General features: G+C 37.2%; 1 protein-coding gene across 5 annotated transcripts in view; it reads left to right on the plus strand.

The window, feature by feature from the left end:
- The window catches only part of DNAH5 (dynein axonemal heavy chain 5), a 162,309-nt gene that overhangs the window by 68,590 nt on the left and 79,336 nt on the right, over window positions 1-14,383 (plus strand). For all 5 annotated transcript variants that reach the window (XM_039343855.1, XM_039343852.1, XM_039343853.1 and 2 more), the window contains exons 36-43: window positions 309-487; window positions 1,129-1,316; window positions 3,696-3,890; window positions 5,324-5,458; window positions 7,174-7,281; window positions 8,069-8,222; window positions 11,116-11,262; window positions 12,771-13,012. In XM_039343855.1, coding sequence (XP_039199789.1) covers window positions 309-487; window positions 1,129-1,316; window positions 3,696-3,890; window positions 5,324-5,458; window positions 7,174-7,281; window positions 8,069-8,222; window positions 11,116-11,262; window positions 12,771-13,012 — 1,348 coding nt within the window. The remainder of the gene's footprint in view (window positions 1-308; window positions 488-1,128; window positions 1,317-3,695; window positions 3,891-5,323; window positions 5,459-7,173; window positions 7,282-8,068; window positions 8,223-11,115; window positions 11,263-12,770; window positions 13,013-14,383) is intronic.

Genomic DNA, 14,383 nt, shown 5'->3' on the forward strand with positions numbered 1-14,383 from the left:
AAATGCTGGAAAATATAGATGGCTTTACAGAATACAGCATAAAAAAGGCTCTATCACAACTGATTCTCAAAAAAAAAAAAAAAAAAAAACAATGCTAAAAGAGGCCCACCAGGCCATATGAACACACTAGGCAACAGAATATAGCCTGTAACTCCCTAATGGCATTCAAACATCTATTAAGAGAGGATACCTTGAAATAGCTTTTTCTTTTGCACTAAATCTCCATATCTTATCCTGGCATTTTAGTACCTTTAAGTCTTCCAAATGTCCACAAGAAGAACTTAATCCTGTTCCTTATTTCCTTGTAGGTGTTACATTACTTTGGCTCAAGCATTAGGGATGAGCATGGGAGGAGCACCGGCAGGACCTGCAGGGACTGGCAAAACAGAAACAACAAAAGATATGGGAAGGTGCCTTGGAAAATATGTTGTGGTCTTCAATTGTTCTGACCAGATGGATTTTCGAGGTCTGGGAAGAATCTTCAAAGGTCAGGATATTATTTATTATGGAAAGTGACCTTTTGTAAGAATCAGTATTGTTGCAATAGCGGATGAACAGCATATGTCAACTTTTGGATATGAAAATGAGAGTATGTTGATTCTAGATTGGCCTGGAAATGCTGGGGAGGGAAGGAATGAAATGTCTCAAAATATTTTCTTTCCAAAATGTCTGTATTCAAAACTAATGCTCCAAGATATGACAACTAGGATATGCTTATTATCAAATGTGTCTATTGTACTTAATTGCATCCATTTCAGACTAATCATAGCTAATCACCGTATATAAGAGGTTCATGCAGGGACATGGTTTGTGTTAAGTAATAAGGCACAGGAATGAGTAAAAGCAAAGTTAAAAATGCAAGGAAAAGGAAACAAATGTTATCTAGTTCAGCAGCTTGCCCAGAATGACAAGTCATTTGCTTCTTTCAGGCACCTTGATTTTAATCCTTTTATCTGATAGAAGTACCAACATTTCAAGCACATTTTAAATATCATAAATCCAACTCTAACCTTCTCTAAACTTGTTTTAACTTTTTTAATTTTACAAAACACTGTGATTTGATATCTAATTATGCAAAATGAGTGCAGGGCTGACTCCTTTTAATATCAGCCTTTCCTCTGTTTTAAGGTCTTGCTCTGTCTGGATCCTGGGGCTGCTTTGATGAATTTAACCGCATTGATTTACCAGTGCTGTCTGTTGCTGCTCAGCAAATTGCAATTGTTTTGACCTGTAAGAAAGAGCGCAAGAAGAACTTCATTTTCACTGATGGTGATAATGTAGAAATGAATCCTGAATTTGGCCTTTTTTTGACAATGGTGAGTATTCCAAATAAATAGTTTAACAATATCACATATGAAATATGGGACAGAGTTAAAAACCATTTTAGAACTTCCAGCTCTGATCTACTTTGAACTCAGTAACACAAACATTCTGATTCCAGTCAAGAGGAAAATACAGGTAGTCCTTAAGTTATGACAGTTAACTTAGCAATAGTTCAAAGTTACTACACCATCCCCAAAAGTACTTATGACCCAGTCTCAAAGTTATGAATGTTGCAGCATCACAGCAGTAGTTCACCCTTATGACCAACTGCAGAGATGCCACAACATGCCTTCTGCCTACTCCCCCCCCCAGGTTCCTAACAAGCACTGGGCCTGCTATGCTATGCTCCTTCCCACCCTGATCACTGATCACTCACGTACCTTTTGAAGATCTGCAGAGCTCAGGGCCACATGGCAGAGAAGGGGCCATCTTCTCAGATGGTGGTGAAGCTGTTTTCATTAGATCTTGTGTTCCTACACTAAGGCAGAATATCAGCAAGTAGCCCGAGCTTGCAAATGTGAAGTGAGGCAATCTAAGGCTCAGAATGAACTAAGGCTTGCGCCAAAAGTCAAAAATAAAAAAGCTTCTTTCAACATGTAAAAAACAAGGAAAATAGTTAAGGAAATGATTGATCCACTAATGGGAAAAAGTGACAAGAAGGTGACAAGCAACAGGGAGAAAGCAGTCCAACCTATCAAAAACAGTACCATAAAAAACAGATTAGAAACATAAGTTAAAATAGGCAAGAAAATAGTAAGTGAGCACCTGTCTACTCTAGACAAAGTCAAATCACGGGACTAGATTACACCCCAGGGTTCTGAAGGAACTGGCAGATGTGATGGATTACACCCCAGGGTTCTGAAGGAACTGGCAGATGTAATCTCAGAACCACCGACCTATATCTTTCCATGATCTTGGAGCACTGCGGAACTATCAGATGACTGGAAAAGAGCTGATGTAGTTCCCATCTTCAAAAAAGAAAAAAATGGATCCAGGAAACTACAGACGTTTCAGCCTTACCTCAATACCTGAGAAGATTCTGGAAAAGATAAGCAACGAATCAGCGAATACCTAGAGGCAAACAAAGTCATAACCATAAGCCAACATGGGTTTGTCAAAAACAGATCATGCCAGACAAATCTTATTGCATTTTTTGACCAGGTGACAAAATTAGTGGACGAGAGATATGCTGTGGATATAACTTATTTGGACTTCAGTAAGGCATTTGATAAAGTAGACCACAACCTACTACTTGATAAGATAGAAAAATATGGGTTAGACAGAAGGGACCTGGAGGTCATCAAGTCCAACCCCATGGTCAGGCAGGAAACCCTATACCATTTCAGACAAATGGCTGGCCAGTCTCTTCTTAAAAACTTCCAGTGTTGGAGCATTCAGAGCTTCTGGAGACAGGATTCTCCACTGATTAATTGTTTTAACTGTCAGGAAATTTCTCCTTAGTTCTAGATTGCATCTCTCTCTTTGGTTAAGTTTCCATCTGTTGCTTCTTGTCTTGCCTTCAGGTGCTTTGGAGAATAGCTTGACTCCCTCTTCTTTGTGGCAAGCCCTGAGATATTGGAACACTGCTATCATGTCACCCCTGGTCCTTTTCTTCATTAAACTAGACATACCCAATTCCAGCAACCGTTCCTTGTATGTTTTAGTCTCCAGTTCCCTAATCATCTTTGTTGCTTTTCTCTGCTTTGCTCTTCTGTGTACTCTTTCTAGAGTCTCAACATCTTTTATACATCATGGTGACCAAAACTGGATGCAGTATTCCAAGTGTGGCGTTACCAAGGCATTGTAAAGTGGTAGTAACACTTCACATGATCTTGATTCCATCCCTCTGTTAATGCAGCCTAGCATTGTGTTGGCTTTTTTGCCAGCTGCAGCACACTACTGGCTCATATTTAAGTGATTGTCCACTAGGAATCTGAGATCCCTCTCACAATTATTACTATTGAACAAAGTACCACCTATACTATACTTGTGCATTTGGTTTTTCTTGCCTAAATGTAGAACCTTAATTTTTTGACCATTGAATTTCATTTTGTTAGATAGTGCCCAGTGTTCAAGTCTGTCAAGATCCTTCTGTGTCTTAAGCCTGTCTTCTGGAGTGTTGGCTATTCCTGCCAGCTTGGTGGCGTCTGCAAATTTGATGAGTTCCCCATCTATCCCCTCATCTAAATCATTGGTGAAGATGTTGAAGAACACTGCACCCAGAACAGAGCCCTGGGGCACCTCAATACACACTTCTGTCCATATAGATGCAGATATATTTGATAGCTTTGTATGCGAAATAAAAACTGTAAAAGAAATTCTGAAAATTATGTCTGAAGTCTAATTCAGTTGATAATGCTATGTTAAATCAGAACCCTGGATATGCTGGTCGTCAAGAGTTACCTGAAAACCTGAAAATCAACTTCCGCTCAGTGGCAATGATGGTTCCTGATCGCCAGATCATCATCCGTGTCAAATTGGCTAGCTGTGGCTTCATTGATAACGTTGTGCTTGCAAGGAAGTTCTTTACTCTGTATAAACTCTGTGAAGAACAATTGTCTAAGCAGGTAGGAGAAATGATCTTTTATGAACAATTCTGTTCTGCAAATATCCCAAAGAGCAAGCATGAAGTAGAATTTAAATGCTCTAGATGACAGCAGCTCTAGTGATGAAGTTCTTAGCAATGGTAATGTTACAGAATAATCTTAAGACTCACTCTCGTTTTGGAGGGTAAGGAGTAGCTCATCAATAGTATATTTCTTTTTCTTTTTAAATGGAACATGATGCATAGGAATTTTAAAGATCTAAATTAACAAAAAACTAGGTAGTAATTCCTCAAAGTATTCCTTTGAGATTTAAGTTTAAATATGACTTCTTTGAAAGGTGCATCAAAGCCAAAGGGGGGGGGGAAATGGGGAAAAGACATTGTTCCCTTGGAAAATATTTTTTTCAAAGAAATGCATTTATTTTAATATAATGCAAGCAATATTTAATGAATGTTTTGTTAATTGAGAAAGGGTAAGAGTTGTCCTGGCCTATGATTGATTATGTATCATCAGATTAGTGTTGACTCTTAGTGACCACATTGGTTTTCTCCGGAAAGATCTCTCCCCAATCTGGTCTCTTCAAGTTGTCCAACATTGCATCCATCATTGCTGTAATGAAGTCCAGCGACCTTAGTACTGGTTGTCCTCTTTCCTTCTAGTATTGGACTATGCCTTTGAACAAACATGGCAAAATAAACACAAAATAATTATTTTTCTCTGGAGAAATAATTCCTTTTTAAAAAAAGGAATGCTTTATTTCTATTTTCTATTTTTATTGAAGCATTGATACATTTTATCAGACTTTTTAAAAAAGAATGAGAGACATGTTTTCATTTTCCTTTGTTTATTTGTTTTTTTTACAAAATTTTCATCAGAAAGATAGAACAGATAATTTGCTTTCCCAGATATTTGAAACTAGTGTGATAAGACCAGTTTCCCACATGGGATGAGTTTTATGTCTTTCTCTCAGTGTATTATCTTGAATCAAAGTCTCCAGAGGTTCCGACTATTTCAGCATTAAGATAGGCTGGTGTGTATACTTTTTAAATCACTATTTACAAGTAACTAAGGGAGGGTAGTCATAGTCACGAAGAGTAATACCAGTATCCTATTTATTCAACATTTCTATTTCAATCAACAATCTTTAGCTTAACAGTGTTACAAATGCATACTATATTTCTTCACATTCGTTCTACGTATTACTGTTGCTAGTTGTGGAAAATATATTTTGTTCTACCACACATTTACATTATGTCACATTATGGGCAAGAGGATTTACTGTTATTATTGGGAACTTTGAGCTGATTACAATTCATTCTACCATTTTCAGCAGCAGGCCTTCAATTGAGTAATGTCCTTATTTCTAAGCCAACCAGTGCTGGAACCCAGAATGTCTATTTGCCTCCTTGCTTTAATTTTGTTCCTCTGTCTAGAACCTTTTGTCTTATTTGTAGGTACATTATGACTTTGGTCTGAGAAATATATTGTCAGTACTACGGACCTTGGGTGCAGCCAAAAGATCAAACCCCAGTGACACTGAATCCACTATTGTAATGCGTGTCTTGAGAGACATGAATCTTTCTAAATTGGTAAGCATGAATTCAGACATCAGACTTGAGACAGAATTACAAACCTGAATTCTTTTTTGGGATCATCATGGCCCAGGTGAATAGGATACTTGTTTTTGAAATTACAGGCCAGACAATTTCAGGTGGTAACTTGCTTCTGGCCATGAGCTTATACGTTGCCAACTCCTGAGTTGGAGCAGTGATGGTGAGCTGGATGGCTCTTGATACTTCCATTTTGGATAAACAGTACAAAATCTGTAATATGGAGCATTAAACTCTAATTTTGATAATGATGAATAAATGTAACTTGTGAGGTCCAGGTAACTTACGAGAGTGCAGAAGGGGTCTTCTCTTTTTACCAAACTCCAAAGTGATAGGCATAACCAACAAAGCCTATCTGAGCGTGTGGGAGAGGAAAGAAAATTGGTACAAGGAAATAAGGTTCATACTGGTTTGAAAAAGCTGCGTTTTTCAAAAGGGACAGAGCACATAGGATTTGAGGAGTCCACACCCAGAACCCTTGACACCAAAGAAAAGGCTTTTGTTATTAAATAACCCTACTATGGAATACTTTGTAGTTGGGTTCATTAAGATTCATTCCTACATGCTCTGTCTCTGTCTATGGAATGGAATGTATGAATGACCTTGGGGAAGGAGATGCTGTCTAGGAAACAATCAGATGAGAGAGGCAGGAACCCCCAGTGGCTTAATGGTCAGAGGAAGAAACTTAGGAAAGATGTATCCTAATGGATCAAATAGTTAAAAGTGGAGGCTTTTTGCCTTCAGACTTGCAAGATTCTGTTAATGTGTTCTGACAAGAAAATAGAATTACTTCATCTTCTCTTGTTTGCCTGGGAGGGCTGACAGTCATGTATGTTCAGCCAAGATATTTCTAGTTTGCGAATTTATTTTGCCGCTGTATTTCACCATTGTTTTAATAACCTGCCAAATATACCGGGTTTGTGCTTTTTTTTTGTGCAGAACAATACTGTGTACTGAACTTCCAAATGGGTGACTAAACGAATGAACAATTTTTCATATGTTGAGGGTTGAGTGGAGAAATCAGTTAGAATATTATAGGCTACAAATTTTCTTTTCAAGACAATTCCTTTGTCATTGTGCTGGGAATGTAACATGCAACAGATTACTGCCCATCTTCTGTTGCGCCAAACGCTGTGATTTAAATCCTTGTTTTGATGGAGAGCTAGCATTTTCTCTTGCTCCCCGGTTTTGTTAAAAGTTCTTCTTTTGGCATTATTTAGTGTTTTCTTACCCTAACTTTCTATAAACCACCTTCTTCGTCAGGGTGTTATTTTTCCTTCCTTTCCTTCCAAATAGTTTCTGAAACATAATTTTTCACACCCAGCATACCTGCCTTCACTGAAAGATGATGGGTCTGAATTAATTACCTTTCACTTTGAGCTCTTTCTTAAAACATTTTTTCAGATGTTATAATTTTTTCACAAACTTCTGGATCCTTCTAAATCCTAACATTTTCAGTTTGTTCTTTTTAACTATTCCTACCTTGATAATGTTTCAGTTTTATTTGCTCTGTCCTTTCTCTGACCCAGATGTGTAAAATGTGCATTATTCTTACCAGCAATGCAGTAGAAATATATTTAGATTAGTGAACTGTGGTTTTTCTGTATAGTATAAAATTGTGAACTTGGTACTAGGTACTTGCAATTAAGTATTACATGATAGAAAACACTTTTCCTTTTACTTTTTATTGCTAGATAGATGAAGATGAACCCTTATTTTTGAGTTTGATAGAAGATCTTTTCCCAAGTATACAGCTTGACAAGGCAGGTTATCCAGAACTAGAAGCTGCCATCATCAAACAGGTACCGTTTATAAACATTTGTATGCTTTTTTCTAAGAACATCTCATATTGGTAATTTTTTTTTTGTTTTCCTTAGCATAACATATTCTTAGCTATCTGTCTTGTTTTGTGATGAAGAGATGATTTGTAATTAAGGGCACAGGCCTACCTTGAATTTAATGAGCAAAAAGACAATTTAGTTTGGCAGAAATTCATAGAATAGCTGATATGTCCTAGTAGAACTGTCTAGATGCAAAATATTTAGAATATCTAAAATGGATTGGCTGTAGACAGCACAAGAAAGGAACCTTCCTTTACCATATGTTAAAATTAGTCCAAGTAATAGTGAAAGATGCTACTTTACACCCACTGTAAACACCTTTTATACCCTCTACTGACATAAAATGGAGAAAATGTTTTATTTTTAACTGGTCGATGTATTAGTCCTATATTGAACGAATTACATCACTTTAGCACCACTGCCAAAATAGGCACCTATACCTGTGCTCTCTTCATACCTCCTAATGCAGACATGTTCAAAGGGAAGATCTGGAAGAACTTTCTATTCATGTGAGCAGAAGCTTCTTCATGTTCTAATAAAGCAGTATATTCCAACCTTAGCAAATTGACGATGAGTGGACTTCAACTCCCAAGATTCTCAGTAATGGCTGCGCTGGCTGTAGAATTCTGGGAGTTTAAGTCACAATGCCTGGAAACTGCCAAGTTGAGAAATCCTGTAATGAAGCAAGGGTAAAGTCTAGGCAGGGATTCTATATAGATAAAGTAATTAGTGCTGTAATGTTTGACAGGTTGAAGAGGCTGGCTTAATTAATCACCCACCCTGGAGACTGAAAATTATCCAGCTTTTTGAAACACAACGAGTAAGACATGGCATGATGGCTCTGGGTCCGAGTGGAGCAGGAAAAACAACATGCATCCACACACTGATGAAATCCATGACAGGTCTGGAAAACTGACCCTGGGATAAGTAAAAAAAATATTTTTTTGCATTTTGGTAAAATAAATTAGTACTCAGAGGAAGCTTTTTAAGGACTAAATAGTAAAAATATATATATAGTTTTACCCAAATGGTTATGTGATTATTTCTGAAGATATTAGCATTTTTTGTTGTTAGCCATCATGATGTTCTTGAAATTGATTAAGAATCTAGTTACACTGACAACAGCAGAATTTAAAGAAGTCTGTATTCCTAAGAATTATAAACAGAGAATATATGTGCTGGTTGTTCACATATCACAATAAAATGTGCCTTACAAAAACCTGTCGATAGACATTTTTCTACTCTACAGTTTATTCTAGCTACACCACTTTTTTTCAATGACTTTTGTCTCCAAGGATGCTAGAATATTGCCACAACACTAAATTGTCTAAATTATTGTTATGGGCCACAGACAGTGAGCATAGTTATGGTCACAAAATTCTTTGTGTGATCTCTGCCAATGTTCTAATGAAAATATTTTTTAAAAGTCTGCAGAGGAAAAGCTATATGAATTACTGCTGAGAGGTGGTATGGGGTAAGCCTAACTAGAAGTTAGTTTTATTGCAAAGCTGTTTCATTAGCATGATGCCACGGAGAATGCAAAATTAGCAAAAATGGCTCTCTTCCAGGAGTGGCTTTGCTATCTGTATCCTTGGTCTAATCGAGTTAGTTGCATTTAAACCGGGTCCATATGTCTTGGTTATCTAGAGGTAATTTCTGAAATCATTTGCACTTATTTTACATGCATTGAATTGTTAATTGGCAGTTATAAAGATAGTGTTGTGGTTCCGGCTAATGAAACATTCCAAAGAACTTCCAGGCATTTATTTTCCTAAAAGTCTTTTATTGTTACAAAATGTCGGCACAGGCACAATGGAGGGGGTATTTATTTTCCACACTTACAGCGCTGAGTCCCTTGTGGTCTATGCAGAGATGAAGAGACCCATCTTTTTTCTCTTTGAACAACACAGGGGCTCCCACAGAAGATTTGGCCTGTTCAATAAACCCCCTCGCTAGGTTTTTGTTCATGTATCGCTGCATCTCTTCCATTTCAAGGGGGGACATAGCATACATTCTCGGACATGGGAGTTTGGCTCCGGGCACCAGTTCGATGGAGCAGTCATTCGGTCTGTGAGGGGGTAGGGCATTAAAGAAAATTATTTTTTTTAAATGTAAAAGTATGATCAAGGCATAGGAATACTCAGAATGCAACGTTCAAAGGTAGGGCCATTTTCTCCCAAAATGCTTTTATCCAACCATCCTGAGAATGATTCATAATTTTCTGGAAGTAAACCTGGAACAGTAAGCAGTTCATGGTGCACTGGAGTTCTGATGCTGAAAGAGGAATATTATGAATAATAGTGGGTTTTGCACAAAGTGTTCAGCAGTCAGGTGAGATTTCAAAGTGAGAAACACTTAATGAAAGTTTGATGGTAAAAAGAAAGGCCATTTGGCCGTTTAGGAAATGGCTGCTAAAGTAAAGGAAGTTTCCTTTTTTCTGTCCCCTGAACTCGAATGTATCAAAATAGGTAGGTTTTTTATTTAATATTATTTTAGCAACAATTTAAATCCTTCCCTCTTCAGTTATTTATTGAAATAGTTTTCCCACTAGCTTCTAACCATTTTCTTCCTCTCTTAAAACATATCAGCCACGGAGAAAAATAGCCCACTGGTGTCAGAAAGCTTTGTATCTCCTTTAGATTGTAGTGACCTCATTGCTGACTTCACAATGCCAAGGGTTCAGCTAACAGTTTTCTGTGTTAGCTGAGTATCCTACTTCAAAGCCTCCAATCCTGTGCTACCTAAGTGAGATAATACATTTCAAGGCATTTATTTGTAGAAGGGTGATGCAGTGTTTCAGATTAAAAGGGATGAGGATACTTCAGAGCATGTGTAGCACCTTTTGCTAGTTTCTTAAGCCAAATGTGTCTTTTCCTGAAACTGCATTGTGGCTGCAGGAAACAACCATTCAGTCCCAGGAAATGGCAAAATTGCTTTAATCAGTTGCCAACAGATGCAACAAGAATGGTTCACATGCTTCAAATATATTATTTCCTTCAAATCCAAAGAGCTAGCCAGTCTTAATTGGTAATAGTTACCACCTGGGTCTTTGCTGCACAAAATCTATAAATGTAGATCAAAGATATTTTTAAAAAACCAATTTAATTGCAGTGAAATCTGCTAGAAGTAATATTATGGTGAGCAGGGGAAGGCAAGTATCCCTGCTTAATATGAACAAAGGAGATTAACTGTGATGGATGCCTACATGTGCACAGTGCCTAAAGCTGTTTCATGCTTCCTTTAATAATGTTCAACATGAAAATGTATATGTTAATAAAAGTCATGCAAATGTGTGTAAATTGTATATGCTTATTTAACATGCTTTGTTAATGTCAAGAATCTCTACATATAAAACAAGCTGCGAAGCACAAATCATTCCTTATGTTGATCACCCAATACAATTCTTGTACTTAAAGAACAAAGCTAAAACAATTTCATCCTAAATATTATTGGATTAAAGTTCCCATAATGCATGACATTTATGTTGATGAAAGAAAATATAAATTGTAATCTAATATCACTTGGAAATCTAAAATTGAAGGAAAAAAATCAACAAGTAGCAGCTTAAAACGTTTGAGTATGCCTTTATTTCTGTTTGTGTTTCCCCCTTTTTAACATGGCTGAAAATAAATGAATAGTTAAGGGAAGGCTGCAATATACCATGGATAATTTTAACATTGCAACCCACAGAATGTTTTTACACTATCAGATTCAAAGACTAAAATCCACCTCTTGATAGAATGCTGTACTACTGTAGCAATGATTTCAAATGGATTTTCCCTTTGGCATGTACAGATTGTGGCCAACCCCATCGTGAAATGAGAATGAATCCAAAGGCCATCACTGCACCTCAGATGTTTGGACGCCTTGATGTTGCAACCAATGACTGGACAGATGGGATATTCTCCACTCTTTGGAGAAAAACCTTGAGAGCCAAGAAGGGTACTATATTATAATTGCTAGAGTTATATTTCATTGGAAAAAAACATCCAAAGATCCAGTTATTCCCTTCATTCCTCTCATTTGTTATAATATTAATTGAGCCATCCTCGTCTGAAACTAAGGAGGCTCTTGGGAGCATATTATGGATAAAATGGAGAAATTGCAATAGCAGACAGGGTTGAGTTTGGAGCTTTGGCTGTCCCGATGTTACTATAAATATAGTCATATAATTGGTAATGGCTGAGAATACTGAAAATCGTACTTAAAAGCTATCAGCAGATCATATAGTTGGGTTATTGTGAGAATGACCTGCTGGAAAGTACACTCTATTCCAGTTGGTTGCTGTATTTATCAGATTATTACAATATTTTAGATTCCTGAATAGAATGTGCAGATGAAAAATAGAATTCTTAAATTCATAGATAAGCCTCAGGTTTTTGTAGCAAGGCTGGGAAACATTTTCAGCCCCATAGGTCACAAGCAATATGGAATGGAATGGAATAGAATAACAATAGAGCTGGAATGGACCTTGGAGGTCTTCTAGTGCAACCCCCTGCTCAAGCAGGAGACTCTATAGCATTTCAGATAAGTGGCTGCCCAGTCTCTTCTTTAAAACCTCCAGTGATGAAGCACCTACAACTTCTGAAGGCAAATTATTCCACTGGTTAATCATTCTCACTATTAAGCAGTTTCTCCTTAATTCCATTGTTTTTTGTGTTGCCCTCTGGTGCTTTGGAAAATAAGTTGACCCCCCTCTTGTGGCAGCCCTCAAATACTGGAACACTGCTATCATGTTACCCCTAGTTCTTCTTTTCTGTAGACTAGCCAAACTCAAATCCCGCAACTGTTTTTCGTATGTTTTAGTCTCCAGGCCTTTAATCATCTTAGTTGCTCTTCTCTGCATTTTCCCCAAAGTTTCAACACCTTTATTTTTTCGACTAGCATCCTTGGCCTGCTCACTATGTGTGGATACGTTTTTTCCTCTCAGTCTAGGAAAAAGAGTGCAAGAGAAGTAGTTCTTATCAAAATTGCTGAATGGCAGCTTTGACAGATGGGGAAAGAGAATAGGAGGGTGACTTTTTATTGCTTAGGTGTCACCTGTCAAGGGCTTTACATGTAAAATAAAAATGTCAAGTATCTTGTAAGTAATGTTTCCCCAGCATATTACTTGCTTTGAGAAATCTGTTACTATTAAATAAAATCTATTACTGTTAAACAGAATACACATTTTGTGCTTTTCAGAATTGCTGGAGAGAGCCAAAGAAAGAAATGATTTAAATGAAGCTTTTCTGCATTTCACTTCTGCAAGGTTAAGTAGGAACTTGTCTAAGATCATCCACTGATCTTCAGAGTCACTTGAGAAGTTGACTATAAATATCACACAGCAAATTAGTCTGTGTTGTTTCTACTTTTTAATCATATTCATATGTATTCCATGAGGCAGGAAAATGATTGTATCACAAAATACTCTCTTTACAAGAAATGTTTTCCCCCCCTTTTGGATATAGGGGAACACATCTGGATAGTACTCGATGGTCCTGTTGATGCCATTTGGATTGAAAATCTGAATTCGGTGCTTGATGATAACAAAACATTGACCCTAGCTAATGGAGATCGGATCCCTATGGCACCCAATTGTAAAATTGTTTTTGAGCCTCATAATATTGACAATGCTTCTCCTGCAACAGTGTCAAGGAATGGCATGGTATTTATGAGCTCATCTGTCCTCAACTGGAGCCCTGTTCTGGAGGTATATTTGCTTTCATGAGTTCAAACTCTTTGTATCATGAATCACTTTTGGATTGTTAAAAATTACTTTATGAATGCAATTATAGAATAGTCTGCAATATGCTCTGAATATACATTTAGCTGTCTAATAAAGCTGTGTATTTACTTCCACAGCCATTATTTTCAATGGTTTAGCTACTAAGTACCAATAATGTCAACTAATAACCATCTTAACATTTAACATTGTATAGCCATACTGTTCTAAGTAAAATCATTATCGACTCTGGTACAAGATTCTTCTATAGGAATATGATTACCACTTTGGGGACCTCCATGGTCATGTTACACAACTGACTATTCTTAAGAAGTCTAGTGTTTGTTGTATCTCTCAATTCAAAGAACTGATGGTCAATTTTGAAGTCTTAAAAGGTTTGTGTTTCACATCTTCAGATTTTTAATCTGATGCCATTGTGTCTTCCTAGAAGGAGACTGTACTAATGAGGTTAGATTAGGTTCTTGAGCTACTGGGAACTCATTTTATCTGTGGTCTGACATTCAGTCTGGTTTAATTGTTGTTGAAAAGCTTGACAGGATCATCTAACTGACTTCTTCTGAGTTGCTGTCTTCAGATGAAGCTATGTGCCAGGGATGTTGACACTATGATACTATTCTTGAAGTCTACTAAAGAATCTAGGGGGCATGTAAAATATTATCTCATGTTGACTTCCTCCCCACATCAGCTCCGTATGGGAAGGGACATCTTTCTGTTCCCTTATGACACAAACACATAACTCCATTTCCTATATTTTACACATATTTCTGATGTGATTCTATGTAGACATCATCATGTAATTGAAGGGCCTTCTGAAAATGAATAATATTCACAACTTCAGTGTGTCTCTAATACTACCTTGCTTCATTTTCCACTGTATTCCTGCATGTGGCTAATATGTAGTCTCATCTCCGCCTTTGCCAAATTAGTCTGGGAAAGGTTATAAGATGAGAGACAGGAATGCTCAACAAACCTGATTTTCATAGTTGAAAAGGAAATGAATGTAGGCTTTATGAATGTTACCCCATGATTTAAGGAGATATGTGCCTAAGTTAGTGTTTACCACTAAAGGATTTTAATCAGTGCCAAAATTGTAGGAATTGTCATTAGTGCACACTATGCCCCTCCAACGGGAGATGAGGCTGCAATACATGGCAATCCAATGAGCTAATATGTGGAGAAAGATCTTAATACACTTTTTTCACCAGCAGATCTGGCTGTTGGGAAAAGAAATAGTTCTGGGTGGCAAAGTAGAGTATTGAATTATTGGGATGAGTAATATGATAAATGACTGAGCAGAAGGACATGGGAAGGTAGGAAAAGAACCTGATAGGGACAACT

Source organism: Crotalus tigris, unplaced genomic scaffold, assembly GCF_016545835.1.
Source record: "Crotalus tigris isolate CLP2741 ecotype Arizona unplaced genomic scaffold, ASM1654583v1 scf7180000017878.447376, whole genome shotgun sequence".
Lineage (NCBI taxonomy): Eukaryota > Metazoa > Chordata > Lepidosauria > Squamata > Viperidae > Crotalus > Crotalus tigris.